Source organism: Cibotium barometz, chromosome 62 (assembly GCF_041138505.1).
Source record: "Cibotium barometz isolate CiBa-2024 chromosome 62, ASM4113850v1, whole genome shotgun sequence".
Lineage (NCBI taxonomy): Eukaryota > Viridiplantae > Streptophyta > Polypodiopsida > Cyatheales > Cibotiaceae > Cibotium > Cibotium barometz.
Genome location: NC_141107.1, coordinates 15,484,355 through 15,503,961, shown reverse-complemented (window position 1 = coordinate 15,503,961; position 19,607 = coordinate 15,484,355). Strand labels below are relative to the sequence as shown.

Below are 19,607 nucleotides of genomic sequence, written 5' to 3'. Positions count from 1 at the left end.
ATCCTTGAATGTTCCAAGAGACCATTCGCAACTAAGGGGTCTAGTGGGTTGAGAGGCTTCTGAGTTGCCCTCCACCTTGTGAGAGTTGGGTGAGGGTTTGGATGGCCAGTAGTCACAATCTGTCCTAGTGCTCAAATGTCTAGGGTGTTGCCTGATCTTGTGCTCCATGTGGGCCCACTCCACTCTCACCCGGCTATATGCATAAATTGGGCTCCAACTATCACAGTAGAGGTATCTGTAGGAGGGGGCAGTGGGACCTCCAACGATACATGAAGGTAGACGTAAATGATCACCTCCAAACTAGAGCTCTTGAGGTCGCCATCCCCCAAAAGTGAGTGACAATGTCGGTGAGGCGCAAGTCCCCCAACTGATGAGAGAGCTCTATCACCAATCCATGACTAGTGGAGGAGACAGACTCTAGACTCCACTCTCGCTTTGCTACTACATTCAAGGGGAAGAAGAAGATCACTGCACCACTCTTAGGAGTGGCAAGTTTTGATCGATGAAATATGACACAAACTTGGAGAGGGGCCGAAGTCTTTGCAAAGGCACCCGCATCCATTGGTAGGCATCTGAAGAAGCTATAGTCCATAAGTTGACCCATGACTCGGGGGGGATCACTTGGAGACTCTAGGGGCAAGGCTCTCAGAGGAGAAGCAACAACAGTCATCGCTATAGGCTCCGAGAAGTGATGTATCATTTTGCGGACGGAACCCGACTGGCAGCTCCTCCCAGGGTCAAGGGCTATTGGCCGCCGGTAGGAGTGCTTTAGAAAAGCCCCGCGGCAGTATGCCGCCGGGAGGGGGGGTTATGTTCCATTTGAGATGACTAATACCGAACCACTCCGTGGGATTGGTCTCCATGTTGGGCCTAATGCTGGGACCCTCTAGGGGGGATGTGGGACCTGTACTATAGGCGGGTGATTCTAAGATAAATGCTCAAAACGGGTGATTCTAAGATAAATGCTCAAAACGGTTCTTTGACATTATCGTTTCCGCCTTGGTCCGATATGCTTGACTCGCCTGGTGGCGGCGTGTTGCTCTGGCTCGGTGCTGCCTCCACCCAGTCTCTACCACCTACCCCCATCCTTGTTCTCGGGGGTAGGGTGCTAGGGCTTGTCTCGCCGGAGGGAGAGGTGGCATTGGGAAGGGACTGGACTAAGAGTCACACTTTTTGGTCCCATGCTTTTGGCTCCTTTGGGATCTAGGGCGGGGCATGCATTTCCATCAGCAAGTAGTCCTTACCGCGTAGTGATCGATTCAGGCACCATTGTCACTAGGAGAGCTCAGTGGGTGATCATTAGGATTGGAGAGGATAGAATGGGCTCCCTAAACCTCTATGCACTAAACACCACGGTTGGCAGAGCAACTTTTTAGAGTACGGTCTATCAGTTCCCTTGATAGACTGATTTTTTAATTTATTTTTCAAGAAAGAGACTTCTATTAGGGAGCTAACAGACCGATTTTTTAATTTATTTTTCAAGAAAGAGACTTCTGTTAAGTATGAAAAAAGACATACAAAAATCACAGCTGTAAGGTGGAAAGGAATAAAATCACCCCAATATGTAAGGTGATTTCAACCACTGAGGAGCATCATGATGCCATGAGAGACCTATGGGACTAGAGGAAAAGAAAATGCCATGGTCCCACTCCCTCATAAATATGCCTGCATAGAAGGAGAGGACCCCTGAATACGAGCCCAAGTAGCCATGAGAGTATGGATGATGTCACCCCATATAGTACTAATGCACTGAGACCCAAAAATCTGGACACCCTCAATAGCTTCCGTGCATCTAGCCCTCCAGATTTGCCATGTGCAGAGCTTGCCTAGATTGGTGATGAGGGCAAGCTTTGGCAAGGTGACCCATCTGACGACAAATGAAACACCGACGAGGAAGGCCCGAGTACTCCAACCGCTGAAGGATGGGGTCCCAAGGGAGGCATCGATTGATGTGCGCTACTCTCTCCATTGAGGAAATACTAATGCGAAGTGAAAGGGATCCCAGCCACACGTGTCAACATCGAGGCGGTTGTCGCCGGGATCCCGGCATTTGCCCTATCGTTCTCCCGATGATAGGGAGAAGCGGAGAGTACTCCATGAGTCCTAGAAAGCAGAATGTGATCGGGAATCCAAATAGTCCAGCAAGAGGGTCGAGGCATATCAAAACCGTGATGCCAACGTGCGAAAGACGCATGGGTCGTGCACAACGCAACGGGGCTCAGCAGCATGCCGCCCGAAGCTAATGGGGTGTCGAACTCCACTTGGTAGTAGTGGCGCCCAAGGGTATGGCCTGGAGTAAGTCACGAGGCAGGTTACATGCTAGATGGCTACCCACAATCTTGCATACAAAAGTTGAGGCTTTGAGAGAGGCTATTGTTGATGCTAAGATAAGAGCTTCAATGAAAAGGCAGGGGGTGATGGCGGCCTCGGTCGGGGTTGACGGAGTGGCTGCCATGGAGTCCTCCTGAAGGGGTGAAGAACAAAGGAAGCCGATCCAAAAGAAAAACAGCCTGAGTGCAAAAAACTTGACGAGAGGGAAGTCAATGAGAAGATGGCAAGAATGGAGTGCAACAAGAGAAGGAAGAAGGGAGGTGGAGAGCAATAAAGGGGGAAGGACTCCCAACCGGAGAGGAGGCAGTGGATGGAAGCACGAAAGTAGAACAACGAGGTGGGGGCACAAGGAGGAAAGAAAGGCGAAGGAGGGGTGCACACTAGAGGAAAGGAGGGGTGGAGAGGAAGGGCAGCAGGAGGGAAGCAAAGGAGGCAGGGGGCGCGTTGGAGGTGAGGGCGCACAGGAGGCAGATGGGGGGTAGATGGGCAGACATCACATAGGAGGCGGGTAGAAGGGCAGAGGGCCAGGGCACACGTGGTCAGAATGGCAGAAGGCAGCTCCAGGAGGAGCAGTGCGCAGGAGGAGGGGAAAGGTGGGTGAAGGCGATGGCCGGCAAGTGCGCTCAGGAGGGAGGCCGGGGCTGCACGAAGGAGAATGCGGAAGAGGGGAGAGGAGTGATGGCGGGGGGGAGCAGGTGTGCAGACGGGGGATGCTCCAGATCTCTAGAAAGAAATAAGACTATGCTCATGATTGGAGAGGATTTAATGATCCTCATCCTATATGTGGATGACATGCAGCTCACACGCCCTAATGATGATCAGATTTCAGCTTTCAAAGCTGAATTACGTGCATCATTTGAGATGATAGGTCTGGGTCTGTTGCATTATTTCAGCGTGATGATGACACTGTTTTGTTGCTATAGCACACCTCTTTGCCCGGCACTGGACTAGGGCAGTGTACACCACAGTGAACACAAGGTCCCCTCTAGGGAAGTATGCCCTCAGGAGTTGTAACAAGCTAGGAGGAACGTGAGCTAAGGGGCGCACGCATAGCTCACTAGCACATAGAACACACACAAATGAGCAAGAACAGAGATGAGCAAGGGCACGCAGATGAGCAAGAACAGTAAGAATGGCGAGAACATGGGAACACGAAATAGATGAGAGACTAGTATTGCCAGAATGATCCCCATCACACAATCCCATATCCCTTTGTACAATGCCGCTTGGCCTTTGGATTGGTCCAAGGGTGACCATCAATTGGCCTTGCCGTCACTGCCGAGCGTGGTGTTCATTAAGTGAGCACAAGAGACAAGTGGTGCATCCTTGTAGTGTTAGTGCAACTGGTGCGCCTTGCCCAGGTGTCAATGCAATGGGCTGGACCCGTTCAAGGTAGCTGGCACTTTTGTCCAGTCCAAAAGTGAAGGACCAAGGTGGCGACAGGAGTGGGCAGCTAGGGTGGCTACAGATCGTCCACCACTAATTGATTCACCGTTCTCGGTGAATGGCAGAGAAAAGCCAATGTAGAGGATGGAGAGGCTGCCAAGACCTTAATGTGATCAACATGTTCAATTATACATACAATGAAGTGAAATAAAAGCCTGCATACTAAACTTCTAATGTAACAGCAACCAAAACTGAACTAGAGGCTTTCAGTGTGAGGAGGATCAGTAGAGCCATTCTGCCCTGTAGATGGGGATCCACTAGTAGCTGCACTCCGACTCTGGGTCGAACCGACAACAGGTGTGGCCAGTAGCTGCACTCTAACTCTAGATCGGACCGGAAACAGGTGTGGCCATGAGGCCTCCAAAAGGAAACTGCAGAGTCTACCGCACAGCCTGAAGCTACTCCCTCAGAGGGAAGTTGTGCAAGATCCATATCAACCGTAGCAAGGTGTGACCTAGCTTAAAGCTCCACCTCCAGCGTGGTGGCATGATGCTCGGATGCTGTAAGAAAAGATCTGAGAGTAGTAACTTCCGTACAAAGTTACGTAATAGCAGTAGTAGCTTGTGTCAACTCTTCCTGAAGACGGGTTACTTCCTGAGAGCATAGTTTCTGGATGTTGTTGGCTCGGCATAGCTCTCCATGTAACCTAGACCATTCCTCTGATAGTACGATGAAATAATCTGTTAGGTACTCAGAGTAGATGTGTGCCTCGAGGGACACACTGTCAAAGTTGCGCACAAGACGTTGGGCACAGGCAGCACGCGGAAGATCCAAGATGTGCAGAAGCTTGGTGAAGGGAAGCGCATCCCATAACGGATCAAGAGTGGCATCTGTGAAAGGAGATTCTCAGAGATCCCAAGATGTGGAGGACGAGGCTCCAGAATCGGAAGAAGATGCAGATGGCGAGGATGGAGATGAAAAAGGTTGGTATGCAGTAAGGCTGAGAGAGGTATTCACCCCGATGGGCGCAGGGGAAGCATCAGTGACCTGTGGGCTCAACGGCGGGGTGTGCTACAAGTCCAGAGGGAATAGAAGAGGAAGAGAATCATGTGATGAAGTTATGGGTGCAGGACTAGCAGGTAGGGAGAGTGGTGAGGTAGTGAGACTGGCAGAAAGCAGTGTAGTGAGATTGGCAATTTGAGGGGCCACATTCCTCTCCTAAGTGAGGGAAACCATCGGTTTGGTCACCCAAGAAGCATAGATTGTGGATGAAGTGAAGGGGGCAAAGGTTAAAGGGATAACTGTGGATGAAGGTGCATATTGGTGACATTGTCGAGGACGCTCGGGCGGGTCGGTGCGGACACATACACGTACTTGCTGTAGCCGAGCAAGTGGGGAAAAAAGTGGCACAGGATGACTGCTCAATACCCAGTGCAGAATGTAAGTAAGGAACTGAACACTGGGCCAAGCAAAGTTGGAGATGGATGGGAGCTGGTGCTGGGCACGGAATCTATGGCATTTATTGCGAATTGTATGCCCGTGTATAAGCAATAGAAGGCCCATGTGGCAAAAGAAGAAGTAAGTGGGCGGGGGTTGGTGGGTAAGTCACGGAATAGAAAGAAGTAATGAAAAAGGGTGAAGAGAGGTAAGTGGCGAGGAGAAGCTCTATCTCCTGTAATAAGAGAAAGAGTAGAGGTGCTCATTTCAGTGGTGGGGATGCTGGTGATAAGGATGTTGGACCAGCGCCTATGAATGAAAGGGTTAGGGGGGCCAACCATATCTGAAAGAGCTATGGCAGAGAGACGAAAGGTGAGGTTATTGGCAAGACCAAAGTGAGGGAAGTTGCGGATGAGGGAGGCACACAATGTGGGATCTGCAGGAGGAAGTTGGAATGGTAGCCAAACCTGTCAGGTCGAGTGTGGTGAGCTCAGAAGGAGTGAAGAGGGAATGGGGGCTTCGGAATGGGTTAGACTCATAAAAGTGTGCTGGTGAGAGTTGCGGTATGGGGCGATTTGGAAAGGAGTGATAAGAAGATTTGAAGGAGTTGGGGCAGCCTGTGGCAACTGGGTTGGTGGTTCAGATTGCTCATCAGATGGCATGTAGGTTGGGTCGTTGGTGTCAAACCCAGGTGACGGGGTGGAGTAGGGAGAGCCTTCAGGGGTGGTGGTGGAAGCAGAGGATAAATCAATGTTATCCATCGGAACGTCATCATCTGTGGCAATGGCAAGGAAGTTCTGTGTTGGCAGCCGCGTGGAGCAGCAGAGGTAGACATGTTCCAGCTCTGGGTGAGGCTGCAGTGGGACGGCCCTAGGTTGGCCTGGTATGAAGTGGAGACGAGGGTGGTGAGGAAACTGAAGTGCAGATTTTGGGCTGGAGCTGCAAGGTGTCTACATTAGAAACTGGTGTAGAGGGCAAACGAAGAGGTTGTGTGGTAGTGGCAAAAGTTGGACCGGCAGGTGAGCCCGCGCCGGCAAGAGGTGTTCCAAAGTGTGAGCTTGTACCTGGAGGGGTAGTTCCGAAGAATGACAATTGCTGTTCTGCACTAGCAGGAAATGGGCTTGGTCCCCCAAATATGAAGCTTTGGTTCGAAGAGAAACTTGGACCTGCAGGTGCCCGATAGAAAGAGGTTAGGCCAGCAAACAATCACGGACCGGTAGGGGTACCGAAGATGTAGCTCGGGCTTGCAAAAAATCCTGTATGTGGATTGAAGCTCGGGCCCGCAAATGGAGGTGCGCCAAACTGTGGACCGGCGGGAGGAGGCGAACCAAAGTGGCATGCAAGAGAAGGTGGGCCAAAGCCTGGGTTAGGCGCACGCACTCAGGCATGAGAAGCTGTTGGGTTGGACTTAGGGGAAATGGACACCAGTGGAGGAGTGGCGGTGAGGATGGAGACGGGGAGGCCCTGGGAGAGTGGCAAGGGTGGACCGTGGGAGAGTGGCGGAGGTGTGTGGGGTAGTGGTGGCTGATGTGGAGGTTGTTGGAGGGGAGGCCATGGAGATGGTGTGGGTGAGATGGTTTGAAGATGGTGTGCCACAAGAGGAAGAAGGTGCTGGGAAGCATGGCGCCAACTATTGGAAGTAGTGGGATGGCTGAAAAGTGAAGGAAAGGGATGGTGAGATGGTGAGCCAAAAGGTTCTAGGGGAAAGATATTTGTTGGGAGATGGCGGGCCGAAAGGAGTGAAGGGGTGATGGTTGAAGTCGCAAAGAGAACAAGGAGGGTGAGCTGAGGAGGATGTTGAGAGTTGGTGTGCGCTAAAAAAGCAAGGTGGAGATGAGTGAGGCGCCTAAAGGAAGCCGGGGTGTCACAGTGCACCAAAAAGCAGCAAGGAGCGCAAAAAAAACACTAGTTGAGGCAGGTGTGCAAAAAGCAGCAAGGGGGCGCAAAAGAATTCGCCGCCGGTTGAAGCGGGTAAGACGGTGCGCCAAATTTTAGTAAGGTGAAAGGCGCCAAAAAAGCATAGGTGTGTGAGGATGTGATGGTGAGCCATAATAAAGGTGGAGTAGGGTGTGACGGTGCGCCAAAATTCAGTTAAGTGAGGGGCGCAAAAAACGTAGGTGATGTGATGGGCACCAAAAAAATGTAGGGTGATGAAGAGCCTGGCTGTGCACAAGGGGTGCGCTGGATGTGCCAAGGTGGCAGCCAATGAGGCAGTGTTGGGTTTGATGGGTGTCTGGCCAAATAAGGACAGCACATGTGCAACGATGCGCATTGTGACGTGACGAGCAACTGCTAGCAGCAGGGAGCATGAAGGCGCCGAGTCTGAACAGTGCCAAGCCCTCAGCCAGAAGAGTGCCGAGTCCCAAGATTTAGGACGAGCAATGACGGACGGATGTCGAACAGTAGATTGATCTGCAGTTACTCACTCTGTACATGTTCACATCATCACTACATGGGGCATTTGTAAGTTTATAGTAGTGACGTGTGAACTGAGTAATAATTCTCCACACGGGCCACTTTTTACCTTTGTATATTGAAGGGTTTTTTCCCTGGAGTGTGAACACACCCTTACGGTGTGTAAGTGACCTTTAAAGGTCACATATTGTACTTTGTACCTTATCTCATTATGCTTCATTGCTAAATCTAAATCTAACCCTAAACCAAACACCAATGATAACATGTCATGTCAAGTTTAAAGTCAAGCGACAAGGTTTTGCGCACATTATGCTTTTTAACCGCTGAACAACTTGCTCTAATCTCTAAACTTAAGAGTAGCAACTTGCAAGATCTCTCAAATTGACATAGCCATTATTATTCAAAAAGATTCATGTGCAGTAGGAGTGTAGAGCTTACTTTATAACCAGGAGCATGGATCTCAGAGCACTTAACTATTAAGCAATGGGACCAAAATAAACACGATTGAGGACAGCTGTCCAAACCAATTATTGGTTGTTGGTTGTACAGGAGGAGCAACAGATCAGGCTGCACGTAAACGTCCCAAGCAAGTGTAGAAGCTGCTCCTTTTTCTTTTTTTCTTTTGCAAAAAGGAGACTTCTATTAAGTATGAATAAACCTTACAAAATCGCAGCTGGAAGCCGGAACAAAACAAAACCTCATCCCAAAATGTAGGGTGATCTCAGCCAATATCGGGCACAAAGGTGCCAAGAGAGTCCTTGGGGGTCATTGAGAAAAAGATCCCTTGATCCCACTCCCTCATGAAAACAGTGCGCTTTGCATGTGCAAATCTGAAAGGTCCCTGTATATGAGCCCAGAATATATAAAGCAACCTTAGGTGAGCTTAATGGATAGATTGGAGAAGTCCAAAGCCTTCATGTATATACTTGTTGAAAGGTAGACTAGTAAGTCTTGACCGTTCAAGTGTGAAAACTAGCTTCATGTATATAACCAATTTTGACATTGAGCAACACAAGTAGTCATTCCCCTTGACAATACATGGTGTGTGAGCTCTCCTCCTCCTCTCTGACACTCTTGCATGCTTTGTGTTTTGAATCTTGCATAGCCTAATAGATGTTGTCACCATTTGGCCACCCAATTGGTCCACCCGTGCTTTCTTATCATGTATGTACATTCGACTGGTGTCCATGGCAATTGTTTATGCCGGGGATTGATGCCACTCATGTGATACTGTGGACTTGGCTTTCCGTTGGGACTTGTGCCTTCTGTGTACATGCCCGGAAATGCTTGGTGGATTGGTGTTCCATTGGGTCTGGTACCTCGTGTACTTGCCTAGAGCACGTCTATTTTGGTATAGTCCCATGAACGGGGATGGTCCATACCAATGCTGCATTGCATAGCATCTTTATGTGCTTGCTTGCAATTGAAATTGCATGTTGTTTTCATGCTTGCTTGACCAATGTGTAGTTCCGGATAAGGGGACGCTCGCCCGCGAACCGTGTGTGTGAAACTGTCTACTGACATGGTTATGTGGCATGTGATAGGTGGTAAGTATTGGTCATAAACCTAGCCTTAGGAGTTAGCACTAATTTATAAGTGAGTGTGTACACACCTCATTAAGTTTTGGACGACCAAAACTCACTTATAAATTATGACCAGTCCAATGTTCACATACACTGATGTCCCGAGGTGGACAACCTAATGTCCACCGCCCAGACCTTATCCCCTTTGTACAAAGGGAGTAACCAGCCATGTGTCCACTCTAGCTTGCTCCACAAAGCAGCTGCCTGCCACCTACACTGGACAACTCACCACCTCACTCCTCTCTCTAGAGATTGGCGTCTCCTTCATGAGGGCTGTTGGGCTGCATTTTCTGCACTTTCTCCTTCCCAACTCCATTTCCAAGCTTGCTAAGGTGTTTCTCAAGCTTCCAAGAGTGTTTCCGGATACTAATAACTCTCCTACACACTCCCAATGACTAAAATTCAGCAAAACAGCTCTCTTTATTGCTGTAATTTCTAGTCTTTTTGCTGAAAACCCTAATTTCAGCCCTCCTTTCTCAAGTTGAACCATAGGGGAAGCTTTCCCAAGGTTATCTTCATCCTCTTGAAGAATTTTGTCGCAAAGAAATGCGACAAATTGAAGATCTCATCATTCCAAGGACTTCCATCGCGAAGACTTCCGTTGTCATCGACTCTACTTGCAATTGGTAAGCTTTTATGCTTAAATATGGAAGCAAGTAGCAGGAGGGAGAAACCGGATTACAAGATCGCATACCCTGTGTAGTGTTCTCCTGTCCTACGTGCTCTCTTGCAGATTGTTGCTACCATGTGTTGGTGGAGCAATAGAGAGCAAATGGTAGGGAGCATGGGCACTTGAGAGGGTAGTGTGGATTGCAAGTCTACATCGACAACCACTTGTTTACAATACTGTATTCATATGCATTGGTATGGAAATCTAGTCAGAAATGCCCATGACACTATATACTGGATCCTCCCAATATCAATATACTTTATTTGAGAGAAGGGTCGGCCATTCTGGCTCATTGTGTGTCTCTTGTCAATTCAGCAAATTACTTCTTGTATTTGAGCAAGTGTCCATCAAATCTTAGTGTATTTAAGTGTATTGATTAGCATTGTGTTCAACCAAGTTCCAGATGCTTACGTGATTGCGTATGATTTGGGCTTCCTACTTGCATGAGATTTCTTCTCCCACTGCTTGCCTGGAGTGAGCTAGTATAGGGATCTCTTCTTCCTTCCATCCAGGCGACATTAGCTCCTCCACACCCCAATAGTGGTGGAGCTTGTTGGTGTTACAACGGAGAGGCGATCCGGGGAGAGAGGCTAGCGCACCCACAATGGGAAATTGCATTTGTGGCTCTTCAGCGAAGTCCCCACGACATTGAATCACGCAAGGTAAGACACCAAACTTAACACTGAAATTCTGGAAGAGAAGAATACTTGCAAGGGAAGACTAACCCATACTTGGGTCCCCATTACAATGTCTACGCTAAGCATGCAAAAAGTACTCTATTGCATATCATATTTGCATGGTCTTGTTGTCGATTAAGTGGATTATCAAGATCATACCAGAACACCCTATGTACACCGTTATCATGGCATTTCTCCATTCGTTAAGAGGAAGGAATCCTGAAACTAGATCTTGGTGGTTGATTGATTGAAATTAATGATAGCATTGTATGGTACAGTGCACTGTTTGTGGAGCTTTTCCAAAGGCCATGGGCATTGGACCAATCAACATGGCACCCATCTATTTGCGTAAAGGACAACCTATACCACAAGTTTCTGCTAAACCGCTTTCACGTCATGCTCCTTTTATTCGGAGTGCAGTTCCATCTCAACCTAAACATCCGGTACAAAGTATTATCTCTGACTGACCCCAATCTCTACTGAGGTGATCCCACTCACCATCAACTGGCCCATACTTCAGTATACATTGCAACATTTGCACACGAAGCATGCATGCACACACACCGAATACTCTTGTCATTGATTAAGTGAATTATTAAGATCTTGAGGGCAAATTATGTTACAGGTGGAATTGTGGTGAACTGATGAACATCTAAGAGTATAGTTTCGAGAGGATGGTAGGGAGAGTGACTTTGATATGGATGTTTCTGTTAAAGATATATACAAACAACATGGAGAAATAAGTAGCACAGTTTCAACAGCAACTGAAAAAGCTGAAATATACCCTTCAAGTAGCCAATAGCTTCGACGTTGAAATTTCGGGTTATCCTCACCATGTGCATAATAACAATGTATAACATCCTTGTTTCCAGCCTGAAAAACACAGGTAGGGTAAGCCAAGATGAGTTTGCGAGCCAGTACAAGTCCACTCAAAATCAGTAAAATTCAAAAAATGTACTCAAGCTCATGCAAAAAAATTTATATGAACCCTTTCATATAAATAGATAGATGACCAACATAGAGAAATTGATAGGATTGCATTAATGAATTCAAAGACACTAAGAGAGTGGATCATGATTTTTGAATAAGACATACATAAGCATACGTGTGGATCCGTAATGACATTTAAGATGGACTGCATCTTCTTATAGCAGGATGCTATATCCTGCAGAAAACTCCACCTTTTAGGATAGGCAACAGATAGGCTAGGTAGGTATAACCCTTTTGGTAATCTAGAGCATGATATTTTTAAGCTCAAATATGAGGATGGCATCGTCGTCTAAGAGCAAATAAATGCGTCCTTTGACAATTTCTATATAACAAATATTTCCACTAATATAATATGGCAGCATAACTTTGACATGTATCACATCAGCTGGGCTAGAGACTTCGAGATTAGGGAGCTAGATCACCATGGAAGGAATATAGAGGGGCAGGTTCTCCTCGGGCACACACCCCAGTCCTGATCCTACTATATGCCCATGACATAGTGCTCATCTCAGATTGAGCAAAGGGGCTACAGAGACATTTCAATGCACTTCATGTGTTTTGTGAGCAGCAAGACCTTACACCTTACAGTTAACTTTGGCAAAAGATTAAGGTGATGAATTTCAATACCTCACATGCAGTGGAAATGCAACCTTATGTTTATCTGGGGGTTACCTTCACCAGCCCATCAGCAGCCCTGGCGAGGTGAGTGGAAATGCAACCTAGGCCCTTCTTGAGAGACACTGCTTCCAAACACGCTTTCAGAAACCCGGGATGGCTATTTGACATTTAGAGACTCCGGCAATGATGTATGGGGCCTTCTTTTAGCAACCAGATTCTGGGAAGGAGGATTCAGAAGCTCCAGGTTATGATGTTTTCCCACATGATTTGGAGCAAACCAACAGTGCCTCGTTCCATCGTTCGTTGCATAGTTATGAGCAGCACATTGATAGTGGATGTACTTTTCCGGACGGTGACATACCTATACTGCCCCTGCACCCTGGATAGACGTAAACTCGTGAGGGGCTTCACATGGACCATTTGCCACCCTTCTAGTAGAGCATAGATGAACCCTCCCTTCTCACTGATCAGAATGTTAACCAGATTATTCATTTTCATCTCCTTGGCCTGCATACTCATACTAACTCTACTCCTGAAGATGCTGTTTTACCAAGATCAATTCCTGCATATCCTAGCCGATGGATTTATCCATAATACTAGATTCCTGCATAGACACGTGTCATACGCCATGCAGATTATGATTGTATTTGAGTCGAGTCTTACAACCTCAAAGTGGAAATAAGCATACACCATGTAGATTATGATTGTATTTGAGTCGAGTCTCACCACCTCAAAGTGGAAATAAGCAGAGCAGAGGGCATTGCCAGGGAGAACGGAGTCTGCCATGGAGGACGAATTATAACATTTTAATTGCAGATGTCCAGTGCACTATGAGATCCAAGGGAGATTTCATCGCCTCTTCAGATAGGAATTTGGCCGAGTGTACAAGATTATCAATTTCCAAGATCAGCATTGCCTAGTGCTATACTTGGTTAGATTGAACAACATAGAGACCTGAGGTGAGTCTGGTCCGAGACACCTTACAGCCATCCATCACGAGCTTCTTCTAGATGATACCACCTAGAGGGCTGTTGGAATCTAAGGACCATCCTCATTTCTACCTGTCAGCTGCAAATCTGAAACATTCTTCGACAGCATGGAGAGCTTCCATCTCAAACGAGAGATATTACTACAGCCCTCCAGAGGTATGATGGAGGTGTTGGTATGATGATAAAACCCAGCCACATGCTCCCGTCTTAAGCATGAGGTACGGATTGGGCAAATCATGAAGCGCCAAGCACCTACATGTTCAATAGAGCCCTTTGTAAAGGATTTCCACCCTCTTGGTCCTTTAACACCATCACCCCCATCGTCAAAGTTGAGATACACTTCATCCTACTAAATACAGGACAATCATGGCTGGCACACCGTGGCCAAACTCTATGGATCAGTGCTGGAGGCAGAGCTCAATTCATTTGTAGTTGCCACTCCAGAGCAGAAAAAGGTGGGATGCACGTGATGCCCATGCCATGGTAGTGATCTCTTTATCAATGAAGAGATCAATTACCCACACATTCGGTCATGTAAAACATCACAGTGTGCATGGGAAGTCTTGGAGACCACGTATCAAGCCAAGAATGAGGCCAAAGTTGCCTTTTTTAAGAAAGAGCTTGAAAACTTGGACATGCAAAAACATCATAGTATGGTTGATCATGTAACTAAGATCTAGGATCTTAGAGAGCAATTGCTCAATATAGATGAAGTCGTACCGGAAAAAGAACTTGTATCATGGACATTGAATTCATTGCCAGAGTCGTACCTCAACTTCCACACTTCTCTCACCTTGTCATTGAGGGGCAACCCTCAACCCCTATTGTTTGAAGAGTTGGTTGGTTTGCTATTACAGGAGGAACAAACGCGGAAGAATAAGTCTTCCATGGCACATGGCAGTGGGGGGAGGACTCTATCACTCTCCCGATGACACCACCAATCACTGGGAGAAGAGGAAGGTACTCTTTCCTAAGGCCTGGGAAGCAAACTGTCATTGGGAAGCCTAAACGCTAGCTAATGGGCCAAACGCAAGATTGAAGCCGTGCTACCACCGAGCAAAAAAGACTTGCGCCATATGCAGTGCAAGGGGACTCAGCTGCATGACTCGGTTTGACGCCGGTGATCAAGCTTTAGTTGCCCGTGATAAGGAGTCAGGACAAAGGAAAAGCAAAGCGTGGCTATCAGCCCAAGGCTGATTCTGGACAACCATCAAACAAAGGCAAAAGCGATGCAAATCAGCCCAAGAAGAAGGGAAAGTGTCACTACTACAAGAAACCAAGGTACTACATTAGTGAGTGCAGTAAGCGAGAGGCTAAAGAGAAGAAAAAGGAATCAGATTTATTAGTGGACTCTTCCAGTATGCCTGCAACAAAGGCTGAGGATTCAGCTCACTTTGTGCAAGATGATTGGGCATTCTTGGTATGTAGTTATGATGCATCACAGGAGCACTTGCCTCTCAATGTGAATGAGAAACAAGTCATTTGGTACTTTGACAGTGGAGCTTCTAGACACATTACATCAAAGAAGGATTTGTTCATGTCATTGAGGGCTTCCCTAGAAGGGAAGAAGGTCACATGTGCAAACAATTCTTCATATCCAGTACAAAGCATTGGTGAGATTATGCTCAAAGTTGCAGATGGTTCAGAACTATGCATTTCACATGTGTTGTATGTGCCTGGAATCAAGAAGAATTTGCTATCAATCTCCTCTTTTGCTCAAAGAGGCTATGCTATGAACTTTGGCGATGACAAATGCACAATGAGGAATAGAGAGGAAGACTATGCTATAGTCACTTCGGGCACATTGTACCAAGGCTTGTATCATTTGGACACATATGAGAAGAATGGACAGGATGCATGCTTGGCCACCACTTATACTTCTGCCATGCAAGAGGCAAAGTTATGACATGCCAGGTTTGGGCATGTAAATTTTGGGAGTTTGATGTTGCTCCAGAGGCATAAAATGGTGCAAAGTATGCCACATGTTGAGCTGCCACCTAAACATGTTTGTGAAGGGTGCATTTTGGGCAAAATGCACAAAAATGCCTTCCCCTAGGATGGATCTGTAATGGTTGTCCAAAAATTATAGCTCATACACAGTGATGTGTGTGGTCCCATGGGGACACTACCATTTGGGAAGCATCTACACTTTGTAACATTCATTGATGACTATTCCAGATTTGCTTGGGTTTACCCTTTGGAGGGGAAAGTCTGAAGTCTTCATGTGTTTTCAGCATTTTGTTGCTAAAGCTGAAAATGAGATAGGTTGCAAAGTACAAACCCTCCACTCAAATCAGATCGGGGGGGGGGGGGGGGGGGGGGGGGGGTGGGGGGGGGGGGGGGGGAATACATGTCAAATGCATGTAAGGCATATTTAGTAGAAAGTGTAATATGCGGAAGCTTCGGAGAAGGATCGGTACTTCAAAACTCAGAAAACAGCACTCTTTTCGCGACGGAATTAACGCACAAACTGGAAGACGATGTGCAGAAAATAGAGAGAGAAGGGGGAGATGGAGAGGACACAGTATTGGGTCCCAATTACCCTCTGTAGGGCCCCCACCACGGATGGTGTATTTGCTTTATTAGAATGATGTAAATCTGGAAACTAATACAAAGTACTTGACCTTTTCTTGGCTGGAAAACCTGCCCTTGACCTTCAGTCCTTCACCCCTTAGCTTTAGCAAACCCTTGGCTGTCCTGGCCCTTGAATGCTTGAGGCTCTTGGTGAATTGTGAGATGGATGAAATGAATTATGACTTGGGCTTTTATACCCCTCATATCATGCAGTCGGCTGTCTTTATGAAGTCCCACGACTGAGTCTTGTAATTAAATGTGTTCACACTTTAATAAAGTGTTTTCACACCTGTTTAGAGCCTGTTCAGCCTGCGCATGACTCTGGGACAGCCTCCTGGCTGCTGGGCAGGCTGCGCATAGGTGTGGGGACTGCCCCTACACCTGGCTGCCTACTGTCTAGGGCTTTTACCCTCTGTCGGCTGCCTGTCCAGAGGCTCTGGAGCTGGCCGACTGCCCCTCCAGCCCTTGCCTTGGCTGGTGGGCAAAGTCTTGGGCCCTCCTGGCCCCTTGGGGGTGGTTCTATACCTCCCCCATGCCCATGCTAATTATGCCAATGCAAACACCTACACTGGGGTAGCCCTATGGGCTGGCCCCATCTCTACATGCAAACTACATGCCTACAGATGCCTGGCATCCAGTTGCAAACCAGATACTCAGCACATCTGACATCATTCCAGAGGGAGACTCACAGCGCGGACTGGCACTGCTTCTTGTGCAGGACATTGCACACCTGACCTTGGACTCATGTGCAGGACAATGCACACCTGACCTCGGACGACTGAGATGGATCCCTGGCTGACTCGTCCCGGACTGGGCTCACATGGGACCAGTTCACCATCCCAGGTCCTGCACCTACTGTACAGAAATGTCTACGTGGCATCCAAGTGCGGGATGCACGTGACATCCCCTTCTGCTTAACTTGACGGAAGCTGCATAGCCTCCAAATAATCCGTCAATAATGCCGGATAGTCTTCGAAAAATTCCTTGTCGAGCCATACCGCTTCATGAGTTCCTCGGTCCTGAAACTTCGTGAGGAACTGTCGTAGTCTTCGGCTTGAGCCATGCTTGAAACGGTGCAGAAGGATCTGTTCTGGAACCATAACTTCTGCTTCATCAATGATGTCTGGTTCCGCTTCGTCTTTGACCTCTGAAGGGGGTGGACCTGCATATGGCTTTAACCAACTGACATGAAATACATCGTGCATAGTCCAACTCGGAGGTAACTTTAATTGCATAGACACCTCATTAGTCTTTTTCCGGATGGGGAATGGTCCGAAGCTCCTGAAAGACAACTTTGGGCATCGCTTGCCCACCTGCTTTAATCTTTGCTTCATAATCCGAAGATATACCCAATCTCCTTCCGAAAACTTCATGTCCCTTCGGTCTTTATTGGCCTGTCGAGTGTAGGCCTCTTGCGCCTTAGCCAACCTGTCTTTAACGGACTCTAGGATCTCCTGGTAAGACTCCGTCACTCTGTTCGCCTCCGGTACTGAAGACGAAGTCCTGGTTAACAACGACTGGAAAGGCCTTCCAAACGCTGCCTCATATGGAGTCCTGCCAATAGCTGAAGAAAAAGAGTCATTCAGAACAGCTTGAACTAAAGGCAAAAACGATTCCCACTTACCTTGCTGATCGTGGACATAACACTTCAGCACATCAAAGGCCAACTGGTTGTATATCTCTGTCTGGCCATCTGTCTGTGGGTGGAATGCACTGGAAAAATTCAACTTAGTACCAAAATTATCAAACAATGCCCTCCAAAAATGACTGGTAAACTTGGCATCTCGGTCTGACACTATGGTCCTAGGAATCCCACCAATCGGGTACCAATGCCGAATGAATAGCTGGGCAACATCCTCGGCGGTCACATTGGCCCTGCAAGGAATAAGCATCACAAATTTGCTGAACCTGTCAACAATAGTCAAACACTGTGTATTACGCTTACTCGGACTGGGAGGCAGATTTGTGACAAAGTCCATTGAAATGTCTTGGAAAGGACCCTCAGGAATTGGCAAAGGCTGTAACAACCCTATCTTCTTTCCACGAGGAGCTTTCACCTTTTGACAAATGTCACAGCGTTGTACATAAGTAAACACATCACGCCTCATCTTTGGCCAATAGTATTGCCGTTCTAACTTCTCCAGAGTCGAATTCATGCCCCTATGACCACCTGTAATGGCGTCATGGGCATCATGGAGAAGAGCTGCCCGGAATGATTTCATGACACACAGTCGGCCTTTGTAGTAAAGCCAACCATCGCGTATCAAAAAATGGCATGGTCCTGTGGCATCCAATGCCTGTTCCCACTGCGTACCGAATTCCTCGGAATCCGCGTACGTGTGCTTCATGTTTTCTAGTCCAGTACCAACGAGGTCCAGTCTAGTGGTCTGAATCGCAGCTACTTGTCCCTTCCTGCTCAAAGCATCGGCCACTGGATTGGCCTTTCCTGGAAGGTACTCAATCATGCCACCAAACTGCTGGAATATCTGACTCCAGCGGTGCTGTCGATCACTCCACTGTGCACTTGGCATTGTCTGAATCCAGCGCAATGCCTGATGGTCAGTGCGGACCTCGAAGTCACGGCCATACAGGAAATGTTTCCAATGTTTCAAGGCCTGAATGACTGCTAGGAGTTCACGATCGTAGACTGAGTAATTCTTTTCGGCGGGCAGTAACTTACGAGACATGTAAGCTACTGGATGACCATTCTGTTGCAACACACCTCCAATTGCGATGTTACTCGCATCGGTGATCACCTGAAATGGTTCGTCCCACGAGGCAAGGGCTAGACAAGGCGCTTCTGACAAAGCCACCTTGAGGTTCTGGAATGCCTCCAACGCTCGTGGAGTCATTCGAATCTTTTGCCTCCTTGTTTTCACTCCCTTTAGCAGATCGGTGAGGTCTGCCGAGAGATCAGAAAACTTGTCAATGTGGGTGGAATATGCCTGGCATATACCCACAGATGATCTAATGTCATAAGCAGTCTGAGGTACTTCCCAGTTAACAATCTCGGCCACTTTAGCCGGATCAAGTCGAATGCCTTCGGCACTGATTATATATCCCAAGTAATGTACCTGGAACAGATAAAATTCTGACTTCTTTTCACTGATATAGAGCTCGTTGCTTTCCAGCAACTTAAGGACTTTCTCCACATCAATGTCATGCTGCTCAACTGTAGCTGAAAAGATGAGTATGTCGTCCAGAAATATGAACACACACACTCCAATCAACTCCCGGAAAATACGCATCATCATGCGGTTAAATGTAGCTGGGGCGTTCGTCAAACCAAATGGCATGACCACAAATTCATAGTGGGCCCGTTCTGTACGGAAAGCTGTCTTGGGGATGTCCCCCTCAACAATCCGAACCTGGTGGTACCCACTCTTTAAATCCAATTTAGAGAACACCTTAGCTCCATTCAGCCTCTCGAGAATGTAGTCAATTCGAGGCATCGGGAATCGGCTCTTGATAGTCAGCTTGTTGAGTGCACGATAATCGACACACAACCGAGAAGACCCATCTTTCTTCTTGACAAATAAGATCGGTGCTGCAAACGGCGACACGCTGGGGCGGATGAAGCCAGCTTGCAACAATTCTTGGAGTTGGCGGTCCAACTCCGATTCCATTGCCTTAGAAAGGCGATACGGAAACTTGCTCGGGGGTTCCGAGCCTGGGAGGAGGTCAATCTTGTGATCCTCCGGTCTGGACGGGGGAAGCTGGGGAGGGAGACTGTCCCGAAGAAAAATCTTCTGGAACTTTTCATGGAGAACCGAGTACTTCTCGGAAGCACTGGCCACCGTCCGGGCTGTCTGGATGTAAATCATCGCACACTGTGCGCCTTTCCTGACTGCTCGCTTAGCCTGCAAGTGGCTTATGAGCGGAAAGTTTGGAATACCTGGCTCACACTTAATGGTCACAGGGGTGTTTGACACATTCC

At 47.7% G+C, this 19,607-nt stretch overlaps 1 protein-coding gene across 6 annotated transcripts in view; it reads right to left on the bottom strand.

Annotated features, from left to right (window-relative positions):
• The window catches only part of LOC147604177 (calmodulin-binding transcription activator 3-like), a 162,936-nt gene that overhangs the window by 99,208 nt on the left and 44,121 nt on the right, over positions 1 to 19,607 (bottom strand). For all 6 annotated transcript variants that reach the window (XM_086795557.1, XM_086795559.1, XM_086795558.1 and 3 more), the window contains exon 4: positions 11,284 to 11,372. In XM_086795557.1, coding sequence (XP_086651683.1) covers positions 11,284 to 11,372 — 89 coding nt within the window. The remainder of the gene's footprint in view (positions 1 to 11,283; positions 11,373 to 19,607) is intronic.